Consider the following 15,850-nt stretch of genomic DNA (forward strand, 5'->3'; position numbering starts at 1 on the left):
CAAAGTTGCTCCAGCTAAGGCAGAGCAAGAGGTCGAGACTGATGACGACTGTGCCATCAGTGCTCATGCACCTCTATAGAAGAGGTGGGGAGACATCGAGTTGTAGTCAGCAGGACTACAAACTAGGGGCAGGATCCTTGAGGTGCCCAAACACTTAGATCATATCCAGCTATGGGAGCCCTTAACGACAGTAGCAGAATGTCAGATGTCGGGTGGAGCAAAGTGTAGTGGAGCAGCAAGGCAGTGCTTGGGTGCATAAATCTGAGGCAACGCAGTGGAGGTTGTAGCAGTGCAAGAGGCACAAAGGTGTATGCAGCAACACAATGGCAGCAGAGGGAGCACAGAATAGCAACAAAGGCGACTTTAGTTTCACGAGGCTTCCAGACTAACTAGGATGTCAATATTTGGAGGAAGTCTTACCTACTTCTCGGTCACTGAGTTGTAGTGCAGCGGTTAGCAATGGCAATGCTAGGGGCAGCATGAGCAGCATAATGAAAGAGCGTTGTAGTACATATGTAGCAGTGGCAGTGGCAGTGTCATGGGCAGCAGTGCAGATGATGTGAGGCAGTAGGCCAAGCATCAGCACAGGTACCGGTGCGGAGGATCAGTGTGATGTTTCCATGGTGAAACATTACTAAAGCACATTCCTCACTAAAAGGGAGTGTTGATTTCTGGTAGCATTGGATGTGCTCTAGCCATGAAAATTGGTGGAGAGGTTAAGGCACATAAGATCTCCAAGATAGAGAAGTCGTTTGGGGAAATTCCACCCAGTTGGAGAGATATTAAAATAATTAATATTTTTAATGGGGTTCCTAAGTCTAAACTTAGGAAAATTAAAATATTAATAGATATTAATATAAAACTGGGTGAGAATATTCTAAATGACATGGATCAAGCCAAATCTAATCTTAGCCGTTGATTAGGTGCTTAATCTCAGCCGTTGAAGACTCAACGGGAAAAGTAGAAGAGGAGGCTTGAGGGTCAGTTGGAGATACACCAAATCGATCAGTCAGTTCCATTTTCTAGAGCGGGGTTTGCTGAGAAAATCGAACCAGTGATCTGTTGCAGCGAGGGGCAGTTTGGCACAAGGCCGAGAATACATAGCAAAGAGGTAGAGATAGTGCCAGAGAGACAACGCAGAGCCTGGGAAGGCTGACGCAGAGGCAGCTGGGAACTACGCAGACGCTGAAGAGGCCAAAGTGGGTGGCGTAGAGGGTCTTAGGGTTGACGTAGAGAGCCAAGGGGCTGACATAGAGGCTTCAATAGCTGCGGAGAGACTAGCAGAGATGAAGCAGGGCCAAGAAACAGCGCCAAGAAATTTGTCATGGGGCAAACCGTGTGCTAGTGAGTTGGGAAGGGTGATGCAGTCCCTACAGAGTGACGCAGAGCAATAGAGAAGCTTGGAGCAGCTTCTGCTGTCCAGCTAAGGAGTTGTAAGTGAGATCTAGATCTAAATCTAGAAGTGGTCAATTTCATGTATTATATATTGATATCATGAGATCAATAAATGAGTAGAGAATGGCTAAAGCCCTTTCCGCCAGTTTTTGTCTTGTCTTACTTGTGCTCTAATTCTTAACAACACATAGTATCCTGTTTATTGAACTAATGATTGCTATACTGTAATAAAATTTAGATAAGACCACTCTAGGATATGCTTCAAAATAAATGTAAAAGCGGTTTGCTTTTGAAACTGAAACAACTTTTATGTTCACAAGTTTTGTGCTTAAAGGTAACAAAAATACACTTAAGGAGGTCAAAGTCCAAAGCTTTTTCAAATCACTTGAAATTTGTCTCCCTCTGCCAAGCAGGCTCCCTTTCTGGGAGAGAATCTTACTGGCATATATTGACCTCTTCTTCTGAGAATGTGCTAGGCACCAATAGCTACAGCATTATCTCAAGTTCTCTGTCGAGTAATATTGCAAGTCCATCCCTTCCTTCTAATATATAATTATTACTTCATTTGCTATTCTATGCCAAAAAAAAAAGCTTTGTACTGGACTAATTTCAAAGCAAAGCAGGTGCCCTTACAATAGATGCAATTTGACAAACCTTAGGAATGCTCAGATGCTATCTGGGAAGACACAAAATACAGGACTAGGCAGATGTTTACAAATCTAGCAATAAGCACCCCTTCTTGAATAACTTCTCACTGTAAATCCCAAGTTTTCAGGGCATCCATATGAAAGTAATCTCGATTCCTAGATCTAACTCAACAAAGTATCCTGACAACATTTATCCTAACATATAAAATATAAACAAAATGTCAATCATAATGTCAACAAATTTTTAGCTTAATTTTAAAAAATATACGACTTAAACACTTACCACGCATACTTGATGTTCCGGAAAGCATATGCATTCACCACAGACTGGAACTTTATGTACGAAACAATAAAGCTTAGTTGCCTGAAATCACGATCACTTTAACGAGATTAATGTTCTTGTAAAAACATACAGAAAACCAATTGGTTTTACTTCATATGATTATGTTACACATCAAACCTACTAAAAATTCCAAGCCATATAGATGAATACAAATACAAATTTAAAACAGGTGAAGACAAAGTATGAACGTATGGAGACCAGATTCCAGACAAAGGCATTTCCTAAAGCCACCTGACTAATTTATATTGCACAGAATTGATCTCAATGATGCTGAATATATTGATATTGTATAGATCTCAAACAGTAATCAAAAACATAGAATACTTGATGGAAAAATGGATTTTAACTGGCTATTGCATAAACTTCAAGTTTATCAGCACCTTGCAGCTTCAGCACCGAACTTAGATTATAAGAGTGACTAGGTTGTACAAACAAAATGCTAACAACAATCCATCCAAATGGTGCTCACAGAAACTTTCTCCAGGTTGACAACAAAAATCCTGCAGGGGGCATACTATATACTCAGTGCAATGTCAAGATTGCAACATTAACAATCCTACATCAGTGGTGCAGCATAATTATTGCCATACCCACAGCCAACACATTTTTATGATGAAGATATAATTTAGACAAATAGTTTAGTAGATCTTTGAGGAGATAAGGCATGCACACAGCTTGCATGAACCTTAATTAGACAAGATAAGCTTTCACAGATGCAAACTAGTAAGAAGTACGTGCATGGCACCTAGTCAACACTAGATGAGATCTGATTATAGAAAGTTTTGTAATAAAATATACATGTTATATTCAAAAGGAATGACGAGAAATCAGTTTCAGAAACCTTCATGGTATGCTCTTTTTTTCCATCCATTGCTGTTATAAAACTAAATTGGACATGAGAGCTGCTGTGAGTCTCTGAGCCCGTAAGGTAATCATGGGACTGCGTAAGGAAAATAAGTAGTCCCGGATTTAAAAGATTTGCTTTGCCCGTAAGTCTTAGACCTGTTAGCTTTCAGGGTTTCTTAAAAAATGCTTAAACCATGCTTGGGGGTGCTTCATATGATGTGGGGTGCATGATATGTCAATTACCCTTGATTGTACCATGAGAGACATTCACAATGGTGATACATTACTCATAGATTGCTACACCTTGTCTTCATGCTCATGTGGTACACTTCCTTGAAGCATTGGAGACTTAAATGGCATGATGACAATCTTCACGATGTGTAAATGGAAAGTTTGCTTGCTTGCTTGGGAGGTTGACTCACCCTGAAGGAAGAGAGTTGGGCATCTTGGAGGAGGGTGCTGAACCCTAGATGGCATGGGGACACTTGGTTTCTTGCATAGAGGCTTTGTACTTGAGTTGAGGATGCTCAGAGTGAGGAGTGATCACATAGATGGCAAAGTGTACAAGTCAAAACACAAAACTGTACACATTGTTGTTGATACCAAAGATGCCTTGAGAAGATTTATCAGTAGGTTTTGCACCTGGACTACTGAGAACACAACATGGGTTTGATGCTTTTTTTGCTGTGGCTGAAAAGGTTTTCAAAGATAGCATGTTTCATTCTTTGTAGGAAGACCAACAATGTCACTAGTTGCATGTAGTTGTTCTTCAAGGAAGTGATACATTACATTTGCACAAGTTGGAGAAGACTATTACATTAAAGTTTAAACAAAGACACAGTTTCTAAGTCATTTCTAGAGGATTTTGAGGATGAAATTAGGGACAAAGCCACAGTATAGTTTAGCATATTACTTGCAGACAAATGGCCAAGCCAAGTTGTGAACAAGAGTCTAGGGAATTTGTTGAGGTGTTTAGTTGGAGAGAAATCAAAATAGTGGGATTTTTGGTGCAAGTTAAGTTTGCATATAATAGTTCTATGAACAAGTCCACTGAAATATCACCCTTTCACATTGTGTACTGACATAACCCATGAGGATTTCATAACTTGGTCAATTTCCCATTGAAGATGCAAAGGGGTGATCACATGAAGAAAGTGGCAAAATAGATGAGGGAAGCACAAAATACACTAACGATGCAAAAGCAAAAGTATTAGCCTGCAAATGTGCACAGACCCCATAAATCTTTTGAGGTCAAAGATGTAGTGATCATACATTTAAAAAAGTGGCAGTATTCCAGTGTCACAAATAGCTAATAGAATGTAAAGGAGATAACTCCACGTCAGATAAATAAGAAGTCTAGTGAGAATGTACACTATCTGGAGCTGCTTGAAGAACTAGATATTTCATTGATATTCAATATGCCAAATTTTTATGAGTACAGGGGCACAGGTGAAATATAACAAAGGAAACAACCAAGGGTGATTGGTGCAACAAAATGCCAGAGAAAAAGCCAAAGGAAATTGAAGTATTGTATGAAGAACTTTTGGAGATGCCCAACAGAGCATACAAACAGTACTTAATGAAAAGAAAAGATAGAGTTGTTGGGCAAAGCACCTGCATTTTTGAAGATGAGCCTCTATGAATTCAAAGAGGAAAGTGAAAAGTGATGAAGGACCAAGTGCAGAAATTGCTAGAGGATGAACAAGTTTTATTTTATCCAAGAACATCAAGTGCAGCAACACAGGACATTGTGTACCAAAATGCAGAAGGCTAAGGAGTTGTTAATCCCCAGATTTGCCCACTTGCAAATTTGGAGGGTTAAGACCCAGAACATTTCATTAGGCTGGCATTCAAAGGCATTTCCAGAGACAGCTTTGCTTGAAAGTAGAGCAAGGGGTGGCACCATAGAGTTCAAGTATGAGATTGGTTCAGTGATGTGATCTTGATTCAAAGACAAATGTTGCACAGGTTTTTTATTAGATTGGAGAGAGCTACTATTTTTGGCAGTGCCCTTATGATTTAGGAGACAGCATTCAGAGACTTGCATATCAGTGATGATGGTATATTTGAGATCCTTGCCAGCTCAAAATTTGAATGAGCTACTTTTGGGCGACATGCAAGATGGTGATATTTTTAGCAGGGGTTGCATGTCAATTCTGATCACATATTGGGACTCCTCACTGAAAATCGAGTTCGATGGGTATAGTTTCAGGTACATACAAGAACCTTCTATTTTCAGCAGCACCTATTTTTAGGCATGCTACATTTGGCAGGGTTCCCCTAGCTGTTCTGGACATTTTATATTTTCCTGTTTTTTAGGGGGACTGCTACTTTTAGCATATCTATTTATAGCAGTGTGACATGTGACAATCTCATTTGATGACAGGTGGCAGCTTCCAATTGAGACAAGTGGCAGAATATGGACATCAATCGGAGTACGCATCCAAAAGTTGTGCCTCCCAGAAGTTGACCTACCATGTTTGACCACCATGGTTCAAGAGGATGCCACATCAACCCCCATTACTCATGCAAAAAGGGTTAGCCAAATGGGGACTTGGAATAAGACTCTAGAAGGGCCATTAGGAGGAAAAGGGGTTCTATTCATTTCAATTGTATCTTGTTCCACAATAGAGCAGAACAACTTGGAGTGGAGCAAAAAAGCATAATAGAGCAAGTCAGTATTTTACAGTAGCCTATCAGGCCACAAGTCTAAGGTGACTCTATAGAGAGTGCCTTTTAGTTTGTACTTGCATTATTTCCGTTCCAGACAAAAGAGAACATAGCTAGGTCTTCTCCCGTAAGGGTGTCCCAGAGCATATCTTGTGTTCATTGTGGTTGGTGTGTGATTGTGTTTTACTACTCTCTATTTTCTGCATTTTATCTATTACATGCTCTCTTTAAGTTAACTAAGTGCATGCACTCTCTCTCTTCACTTCAGTTTAACTCAGCTCATCTCCACTCTATCCTCCATTTATCTTTCCTCTAGTCAACAGGAAGCATGGATTATCCACTCCACTTTTTCCTCCAGTTAACTAAGTTTTCTTCACTTGCATTATTGGTCACACTAAAGCCTCTCTCTTTTTTTCTTCTAGCTTCTATTTTCTTGTGCAGAACCATCATTGTATCGATCTTGTAATTGTCTTCTTGGTGCAGCCAGCCTCCTGGTTTTTACAAAATAACGCTCAATTTTGCTCTTATCTGACTTTGAGTTTATCGACATTTTGATGATTTTTGTGCAATATTGTAGTTCTTAAGCCTTTTCCTTAGTAACAAATCTTCCATTTGAAGCACTTTCTTTCCAGTGTTTTCTTTGACCACTTGAAGCTAACATTGAAGCCAATTCCAAAACTTTATACACAAATTATTTTATAACATCTTCGGCTACTTAGTTGTTGGCCAAAGGAAACTATTGCATGCTTGCTTTGTGAGTTTGTTTTGCAGAATTATGGGGAAAACATTGCATGAAAGGCTAGGGAAACCCCATGTTGTTGGCAAGTACATGCCCTATCAGAAAGAAGAGTTTGCATGTGATGCTAAAGGTTGAAATCCTCTAGATGTTGCGTTGATATTTTCTATTACAAATTTACCAGGTTTTTCACCTTCCGAAGGAGTAAATTTCTATGCTAACAGGAGTACAGGATGTGCACAAAAGGAAGAAAAGATATTTGGGCTAACTTCTTTATGAAATATACTAAGGTAGAGGACCAATTCATAGGAGATGAGGTTGTGTAAGGAGCAATTGAGAGCATAGGAAGTAATGCAGCCCAAATAGAGGCAATAGACATTGTGCCAAACCATGAGATAAAGACAACACTAGTAAAGAAATAGGTATGGCATGAGAAGGAATGAGGCACAAAGAAGACAATGTGCAAGACAACTGAAGTAGCATGTAGGAAAGACAAAGCAACGAAAAAAACTACTAAGTCTGATGGTTCTTGAAGACAATTGTAAGTTGGTTATGTTTCAAGTTATAAATAAAATGGTTGAGAAGGAGATTGAGTCGGATGCTCAAAAGAATATTGTGAAGAACCGGGTGACCAAGCCCACCAAAGCAACAAAAGGTTCTGAAGGATCAAGACAAGAAGTGTAAACTTCAAGCAAGTTAAAAGTTCAAAGTTGAAGGAAGAAGAATATGATGTCAAGGCACAAGCAAGAAGCAATGTTGCAAAGAAGACTAAAGATTGTGTCAAGATGGTTGAGGCCAAGAGAAGCACTAAGGCATGTAAATGTATTTACTATAAGTAATATCCCAGAGAATAATGAGTAGACCTCTTCATAAATCTTCATTTACCTAATGTTGTACACCTTTTCCCATTCTCTCCTGCAAATTCATTAAGTGTTTTTATTGCATAAGTATTTGAGGTTTGTAGAGGATTCAAGCTCAACCCACACGCAACATAGAAAAGGGGCCCATTGTGCATTCACATAACAGTTTGCAACACCCTTATTGTACTTGATGGTGTGGAGGAATTGTTGCAAGTATGTTGCCCACTTGATGTGTCAATGTTCCTCTATGGAATTGCTACAAGTATGTTGTCCCTTGAATATGTCAATAAGATAAGACAATATAAGATAATTTTATTAATGTCCAGCGAATGACCATAAATAGGTCAATGGGACTAAAGGATACAACTAGTATAAGTACAATGTGTGAAAAATCCACCATTGCAATTAACTAGAAATTTATCTCCTCCTGATTTCAGTTTATTTGTAATTATGACAAATATCGATAAACTCACAATTTCAATCTTCACCAAAATAAAACATGCTGCTGAAAATAATAGAAACTGAGAAATAAGTATACACAAAATAAAATTCTGACACAGCCATTTTGAACTAGATTGTCCCCAGAAAAACCCCAAATGGAAAACTGGTGTTGTAGACGAGGGTTTATTTATTATTATGCAACAAATTCAACAATACAATAATCTGGATGCTCAACTGGCAATCCTCAGGCAAATATATTGGCCAAATAAACTGGAGATCGAGAATCTCCTCTACAAATCAACTCGGACTCTTCTAGCCTGCTCGTACCCCTCTCTGGTTACTCGCACTGCTAGTCAGAATGCGCACTACTGGCTCTATGCAAATCATACTGCCCTGGATCTGCCTCCAATTGGGTCGCCTAGCCTTCCTTTGCCCCTGGAAAATATTTGTTCTGCCTTTCGAATGGCCTCCTGGCCTCCGGCAACTGAAACAAACCCTCTCTAGCAATTTGCACTTCTGGACTGGCTAATTCACACTGCTTTCTGCAGCATTTCTGCAAATAAATCAGCCTCCCTTCTCTTGCTCATCCGGCATTGGAGAAATGTTAGAAAACCTCCCGGAACCTTGCTCCCTCTCTCTGATGCTCTCCCTTTGGCTCAAATTCTTCCCTCACTGAATCACTACGCAGTGGGAAATTTGCACTACCTTGCTCTCACAATTGTGAACTCAACAATACCTATCTCCAACCCTTCGAGTTGCTCTTATAATCTCTCGTTGAGACTTCAACGACCAAGATTAAATCTTCATCAATAACTAAGATCAATTTGACTTAATCACTAGAAGTCCCTAGAGCAATCTTAAACATCCTTAATTAATTAACTTTAATTAACCAGTTTTCCTAGGTTAAACTTAGGAAATATTTAATTATTGGCTAATTAAGATGTTTCAGAGCCATATCTCGCAAAACCATTTCTAGGTTTTGGAGATCTCGTGTTCCTTAGCCTCTCTGATACCTTAGAGACTAGAACATATGTCTGATGCTACCATAATATCCAAAAAAAACTAACACAATGTGGGAGTGCAAACATAACTCCTAGAGCTAAATCTAAGTTAAAATAAACGACACAATAATAGGACAACCTCATAAGCATGTATATAACTAGATCATGTCAAACGTAAGTGAATAAGTCCAGGGCTGGAGGTCGATGATGTCAAGAATGCCAAAGTTTGATAATCAACGTCAAGAGGGGCGATAATGGCAATGATGTCAATGTTCCCATATGGAATTGTTGCAAATATGTTGCCCATTCAATATGTCGATGTTCCTATATCTTTAATTATCAATTCAAAAAACTATAACGGTCATTTGTTCATATTAATGAGTGTTTCATTGCCAAGAGGATAGTGTCACCAATGTTTCAGACTTTGTACCAAAACATAGAATTATGTATCATTTTAACAAAGTTCATTTCCCCACACCAAAACTTCTCTAAGCAATAACCAATTATGTAACCTACTCACTTAAGAATGGAAAATAATGCACATTGGAAAGCATCTATTTCAAGTTCAAAATCTATTGAAATATCAAGCAATGCCAATAGTAGTGATGTACATATTGCACTTTTGAAAACTAGAACGTGTGAGCATGCTTGTATGTCCATGTAAAAAAGTTTGTTAATGCAAGTTGGCGACATGAATCTCTAGTAGCAATTAATGTTGCCCAAGAAATTATTTAATTTTGTAACACTAAAAGCAATATGTCACTCTTTTTATACTCTACTTTCTCAAGGTTGATAGTGAAGCCCATGAAAATTGATCAGATAATTCTAATGATTAATCAAGAAACAGAGGTTTGACAAAAAGAACATTTTGACAATTCAAAGTTGAGTTGTTGTTGGAGAAGGTCAATACTAGTACATACATGTTAGAGGAGCTCATCCCACATTTTTTGTAAATGGGGATATCATATAGGTAAGTAATGACAAACTCTCTAAGATGTGTGTGAAGTATGTCATTTATGAAACACATGAATGTGGTTGGAGCATTTGTGAGCCTAGATTTTTACATATTTAGCTTGGTTAGTTGTCTCCACTGCACCAAGTCTCACATAATAGCAAGGCCATACAACTATCTGCCTAGGTTCCTATGCATGAAAGATTGCGAGAGAAAAACAATTTTTTAGGGGAATCGAAGGATCATGCATGCCTTCAATTGCATGTGCCAATGCTAGTTGATTTCCAATTTTATCACCTTTGATTTACCACCACTCCAAATTTAGAAAGTTCCAATGCAGTCCCATTTCCAGATCAGTTCAACTTTTATTTTATTTTACTTAAAGCACTTACATGAGGCACGCAGTGAGGGTGCAAATCCCAAGGAGATGTGAGCATGCATACATGCCACAATCAAACTCCACTTGGGATGCACTAACTCTAGTTCTATTATTCATGTAAAAGAGTGCATTGATTGTTAATTTCCTAACCCCAACAACCTGGCCAATTACTACCTAGAAGATTTTCTTGCTCTAATAATTAGTCATTACACAAATCTTTTGAGTAAAAGACACAACTGAATTTTTAATAATTATAACAATGTAAGCAAAATTAAAGTACCAATCTCACAATTACATGCACACAAAGATTTATGCCCTTCAGAATAGTTCCTCATTTAGATAACTTTAGAACTTACAAGGCCTCTATTCTTGGGATAATGACCCACTGAGGAAAATACAAATATAACAATAAAATTAGAACTGATCCAACGAATCAATTATCAAACCCTAAATATGCCTTTCAATCTTGCTTGGCTAATCTAGATCTCCCTCGCTACCCCTTGCACCTTCCTCGAACCCTACAAACTATGGAAATCCTTCTCTGCCTAACCATTGATATCTCACTCTCACTATATCTTGTGCTCAAGATGTGTGTATTCTCCCTTAGCCTAGCTTTCCTCTTAAAAGTTATTGACTGAATCCACAACCCTAATCTCCAAAGTTATTGAAGGTTGAGATTAGATCTAAACATCACTTGAGATCAATGATTGAGATTCATCTAATTCACTACTGCAAATAACCTTTGCATTTCATTATTAGATTAATTCACTTTATCTTATTAAATTCAATTACTTTAATTAGTAATTGTTAATGTTTAGGGTCAATTAGGCGACTTCCACATGCTAGACACTTAGGAGTCCCAGTGTGGAAAAAGTCGAAAAAAATGGGATTAAATCCCCAAAACACGATTTTTTTGGCTGCCCAATTAAATTGACTAATTTTTTGCCGATTTTTTCACTCCCGAAAAAATCGGGATTAAATTGTAAAAGTCCCAATTTAATCGGGAGTCGACCCAAAAAGATGTCGAGACTTCCCAGGCCACAGATAAGAGGCTGAAAAGTGGAAAAAAAACCCATCATTTTTTGTTGTTTTTGCTCCCATATGTCCCTGTGGACAGAAGAGGTGTTTCCCATTGCCCAAGAGGAGGAGATTTGCTAGTTTTGTGGTGGGGATTTGGAGATTTGTCCACTGCTCAACATGAGAGATTCAAAGTGTCGATTTGTTGTTGCCAGGTATGTATTTTAATTTCTCTCTTAGTCTTTGTTACACAAATGGCTTCTTAAATCTTTCTATAATTCTATTAGTTTGTTTTTATCTTATTTTTGCTTAGAATTTTGAATCAAAACATTGTTTAGAATCTAGATTGAAGCAAAACTTCAACTTTCAAGAATCAAATGACAAAAATTCAAACCCTTGTTTAGTGAATTTGAGTGTGTACAAGTGAGTGAGAAGAGGCATTTAAAATTTAAAATCAACAATTACATTTGTGTTTGGTTCTTATGTGATGGGCAATTTTTTATTTTTTTCAAAAAAAAATTGTGCCCGAGTTCAAATTCAAGTTCAAAGTTTCAAACAAAATGCCAAGGCTTTTGGACCCTGTGTGGGAATATGGTGAACCTGATACTATACCCAAATCTAGGGGGGTCAATAGAATGTATTTCACTTGCAAGTTGTGTGGCAAGCATATGTCAAGGGGTATCAATAAATTAAAATTCCATTTGAGGCAAAATGTAGACCTTTGCCCAAATCCATCTCCAGAAATCATCCGGCAGGCCATTAAATAGTTGATGGATAAAGAGGGCGGCAAAGACACCAAGGCAGCACTAAAAATCCAACTTGTAGGGGCCTCAAGAGTGGGGGGAAGTGAGAGTGGTTCTTCAGCGTCACCTTCCACACCCACATGTCCGAACCCCTCAGCTTTCTCAACTTTTGTTGTTCCTAGAACCACACCTGGTGCACAACCTGGCATCAAATCGGCACTTAGAAAAAAGGAAAAGGCAGAAACTGACAGGTTGGTCAGTATGTGTCTTCTATGGAGTGATGTTCCTTTCATCATTGCCAAGACGAACCCATTCTACCAACCTATGTTTGATGTTGTTGTTGTCATTGGCCCAGCATACAAAGCCCCTACCTTTGCATAATTGGGAGGGCCTCTTCTTCAAGATGAAAAGACTGATTGCACTTCTAGATTGGAGGAGTTTAGGTCATCATGGGAACACATTGGATGCACAGTCATGTCAGATGGTTGGACTAACCAGAAGGGTAGGACCCTTCTTAACTTCTTGGTCGTAGAAGTCGATGAAACTCATAACAACCTGGAACTCACGTCCCAATGCTCTATACTCCAAATAATCTACATAAGAGTCCCTTGACTTGTCTGCTCTGTCTGGTCCTTTGTTGTCTCATGTATGAATTGAGGCATGTTGAGCCTAGGTGCTCTGCTATATGAGCGTGAATGACTCTGCATGGGAGTACGTGCATGACTGCCCTCCACATTGTTAGACCCTTCACCATTAACAGGTTCCTTCTTGGTGGAAGTCTCTTTATTCGCTATCTTTCTCATTAGATCTACCATCTCCTTTTGGCCCTTAGCCAAAACATTCAGTGCACAGAGCAAATTGTTGAATGTTTGATTTTCCTTGTCACCCATGCCTGGCTCTTCTATTTCAGGTGTCTCTTCTACCCTCTTCCCCTTGCTAGGGGTTTCTTATTCCCTCTCTTCACTTTCCTGGAGACTCTTCCTCCTCATAAATGGGAGTAGGCTTTCTAACTTTGAATTGCCTTTTGTAAGTGATGTATAGGTGGTCTTCAGTATTCATTAATTCGCTGATAATCTGCCCTTAAACCCCACAATTGTCCAAGAACATGCTCAAATACCATTGTAAGATTCCCTTTCTAGAATGCCTTGTTTGTACAATCTGGCTTATTGTCGAATTTCTACAAACAGTTTGTATGCATGGTACCTAAGTCACTGGATTCATCCCACCCCCCACATGTCACGAATCCAGTATGTCAGACAGGGTTCTCTGCTGACACGTGTCTAATTCGCTGCTAATGAGTGTCTGAAGTTTGGGATTCGTTTCAGGAAGGAATCTTATTCATGCCCAAAGCGAATCGCAATTTTTGGACACGTGTCTGTCGAAACTGGGTTGGATTTGTCCATTTGCATTCATTGTTTGGGTGTTGTGAGACTGTGGCAATGACCAGCAAAGGGGATAGCAGTGTTCTGGATTATGGTGATACTCTTAAGGGGTCATCCTCCACACCAGCAGATGCATAGATTACATTGGATACAAAGGAGGATGCAGAAGAGAGCAGACGTGGTACTGATGCTAAATTCGATGTTGATGAGGTATATGTATAGATTATAACTTGTTGGCATCAGCCTATGAGATTCTTCCTTCTTGTTCTACGGATACGGGTTCTAGTGTCTACCTTGTTTTGTATTTGCTATTTCCCATTGGCATTCCTAGTCAGAAGTTCTCAGGACTCAGTACCTATGCAATACATTGTGATTTTGATGACATAATGAGAAAATTGCAGTTTATGGTTAATTTCTTGTGTTTGTCCAATGTCAATTTATCGTAATTTTCATTGATGTAGCAATAAGTGCTAATTGTACACTTGTATCATTGATGAATCATGATTGTATGCATAAGGTTACAATGTACATGTATGATCAAATTTGTATCGTCATGAGAATTTGTGTACTATCTATTAATTTTTTTAATATATATATATATAACATGTCCTACGTGTCATGTTCCGGTGGGTTTTTGTGTCCCGTGTCAGACTCGTATTTGCGTGTCCTCCGTGACACCGTGTCAAGTGACTTAGCATGGTACTGGAGGTGTATTTTTTTCATTTATTTAACTCAAAGAATGTGCATAGTCGTCATTACATGCCATGATAATGTTTCCCAATAACCACAATTGATTTATAACAAATCAAAGACACATATATAATGTTGATACAAGAGTAAATAACATAAGAGATAGCTTGTATTGGGATATGAGAGAACACATACCACTGATAAACATTTGCTATAGCAATAGATAAATCATAAGATCATAAACACCAACAGTACACATAATAACCAAAGTGTTGTAAGTTGATACATAGTGAAAAAATCTAAGCGAGAAATATATAAATATCGATGTTCTTCAGGAGTAAGCTCCAACAAAGGATGCCTAATATATTGGCTCCTCAAAGATGTATCTACAGGACTATTCACATCCCACATAAAGAATAACTTGGCCCCTCTGATATCTGATATAAATCTGGCTCTTGAACTTGTTCTTTCAGCTAAGAATGTTCACTCGTAAGATAATGGTGCTCAGAAAATAACACGCGACCACTAATGAAAGGAGAAAACGCTTAATACTTGATTGTATCCACAAAAGAGAAACTCATTCCAGCTCTAGAGGAAAACAGTGATATTACACCCTTTCCTTCAACAATGTAATCACAATGTTTGAGACTGAATTTGGTTCTCTGCTTGCTCAGGTATGCACCAGCAAAAAGGAGTGAACTTGGCCAGCATCAAGGAAGGTAACTCGACCCCTTTTGAACTCTAAAAAACTCGACCCAATATGCACATAACTTAACCCACCAAATGATAAAGAAATCGACCTCTTCAAATGGAACTTCAACCCACTGAATCTATGCACAATATGGTCCCTCTTCAATAGAAAAATCGACCAATATTTGGCTTGGACATCCAGCTGAAAGATGATATATAGAAAACACCAAATCAAAAGATAAAATCAATTAATAACACCTCTTTACCTCATTATCTTCTGCAAATCTTCTTCTCCTTAATAGCGCAATGGTGAAATCCGAGTGATTCCATTCTTTGAGCCAACTAGGGTGTATAGTTTTAACACCGAAGCTAACAATGGCGGTTAGGGTTTCTCAAACCCTAAGTTTCTCTCCCAAAAACTCTCCAAGAGCTCCTTTTCACAAAATGCAAGTGATAGAATAAGGAGAAACTGTTCACTTTCCACTTTTTATAATTAAGAGGCCACTTTTGCCACCATTTTATCTTTTCAATTTTATTAAGTCACTTTAGGAACTTTCTCACTTTATAAAATGAAAGTGACTTTTCATTAGCCTAGGATATGTCCCATTTTTCACCCTTAGGCAGTGATAGTGTTTTCTTAGGCAAATCATGTTCCCTTATTAAAAAAATTCCCCGCTTTAGCCTACCGGAACTCATTAAGCTAGCGGAACTCGTCTTATTTCTCCTAAGCAGTTGGGGACATTACACTCTACCAATGTTGGACCATCTACTCGACGGTTTTGTTAGCAGCTAGTGGCTCCCACTATTGCTAGAGACTATTTGTTGTCATCCCACTTTCCACTCAACCCCCCCCTTTTAATTTAATTTTTCGTAGTGATTGTTCTGGCCCCCTAGCATTATTGTCTTTATCGCCCACTAAGTGTCGATGACTAGAATTACTCAACCACTGTCAACCCAGGCCCCCCATCATTTTTCCTATCGACTTAGATCTGACACTTTATCAGCCACATCCTTGCTCCATTGTACAGCCCAAGACTTGCTCCCTACATGTGATTACA

At 38.6% G+C, this 15,850-nt stretch overlaps 1 protein-coding gene across 2 annotated transcripts in view; it reads right to left on the reverse strand.

The window, feature by feature from the left end:
* The window catches only part of LOC149232881 (RING/U-box superfamily protein), a 179,791-nt gene that overhangs the window by 149,138 nt on the left and 14,803 nt on the right, over positions 1-15,850 (reverse strand). Inside the window, exon 2 of one of the 2 annotated variants that reach the window (XM_089379534.1) lies at positions 2,326-2,406. The exons of the other annotated variant lie outside the window; for it this stretch is intronic. Within the exon in view, the coding sequence (XP_089235660.1) occupies positions 2,326-2,406 (81 nt within the window). The remainder of the gene's footprint in view (positions 1-2,325; positions 2,407-15,850) is intronic. 2 annotated transcript variants of the gene reach the window in all.

The sequence above is a fragment of the Pinus tabuliformis genome, chromosome J, assembly GCF_031772625.1.
Source record: "Pinus tabuliformis cultivar Carrire ecotype Pingquan chromosome J, CPIR1, whole genome shotgun sequence".
In the NCBI taxonomy this organism is placed as follows: domain Eukaryota; kingdom Viridiplantae; phylum Streptophyta; class Pinopsida; order Pinales; family Pinaceae; genus Pinus; species Pinus tabuliformis.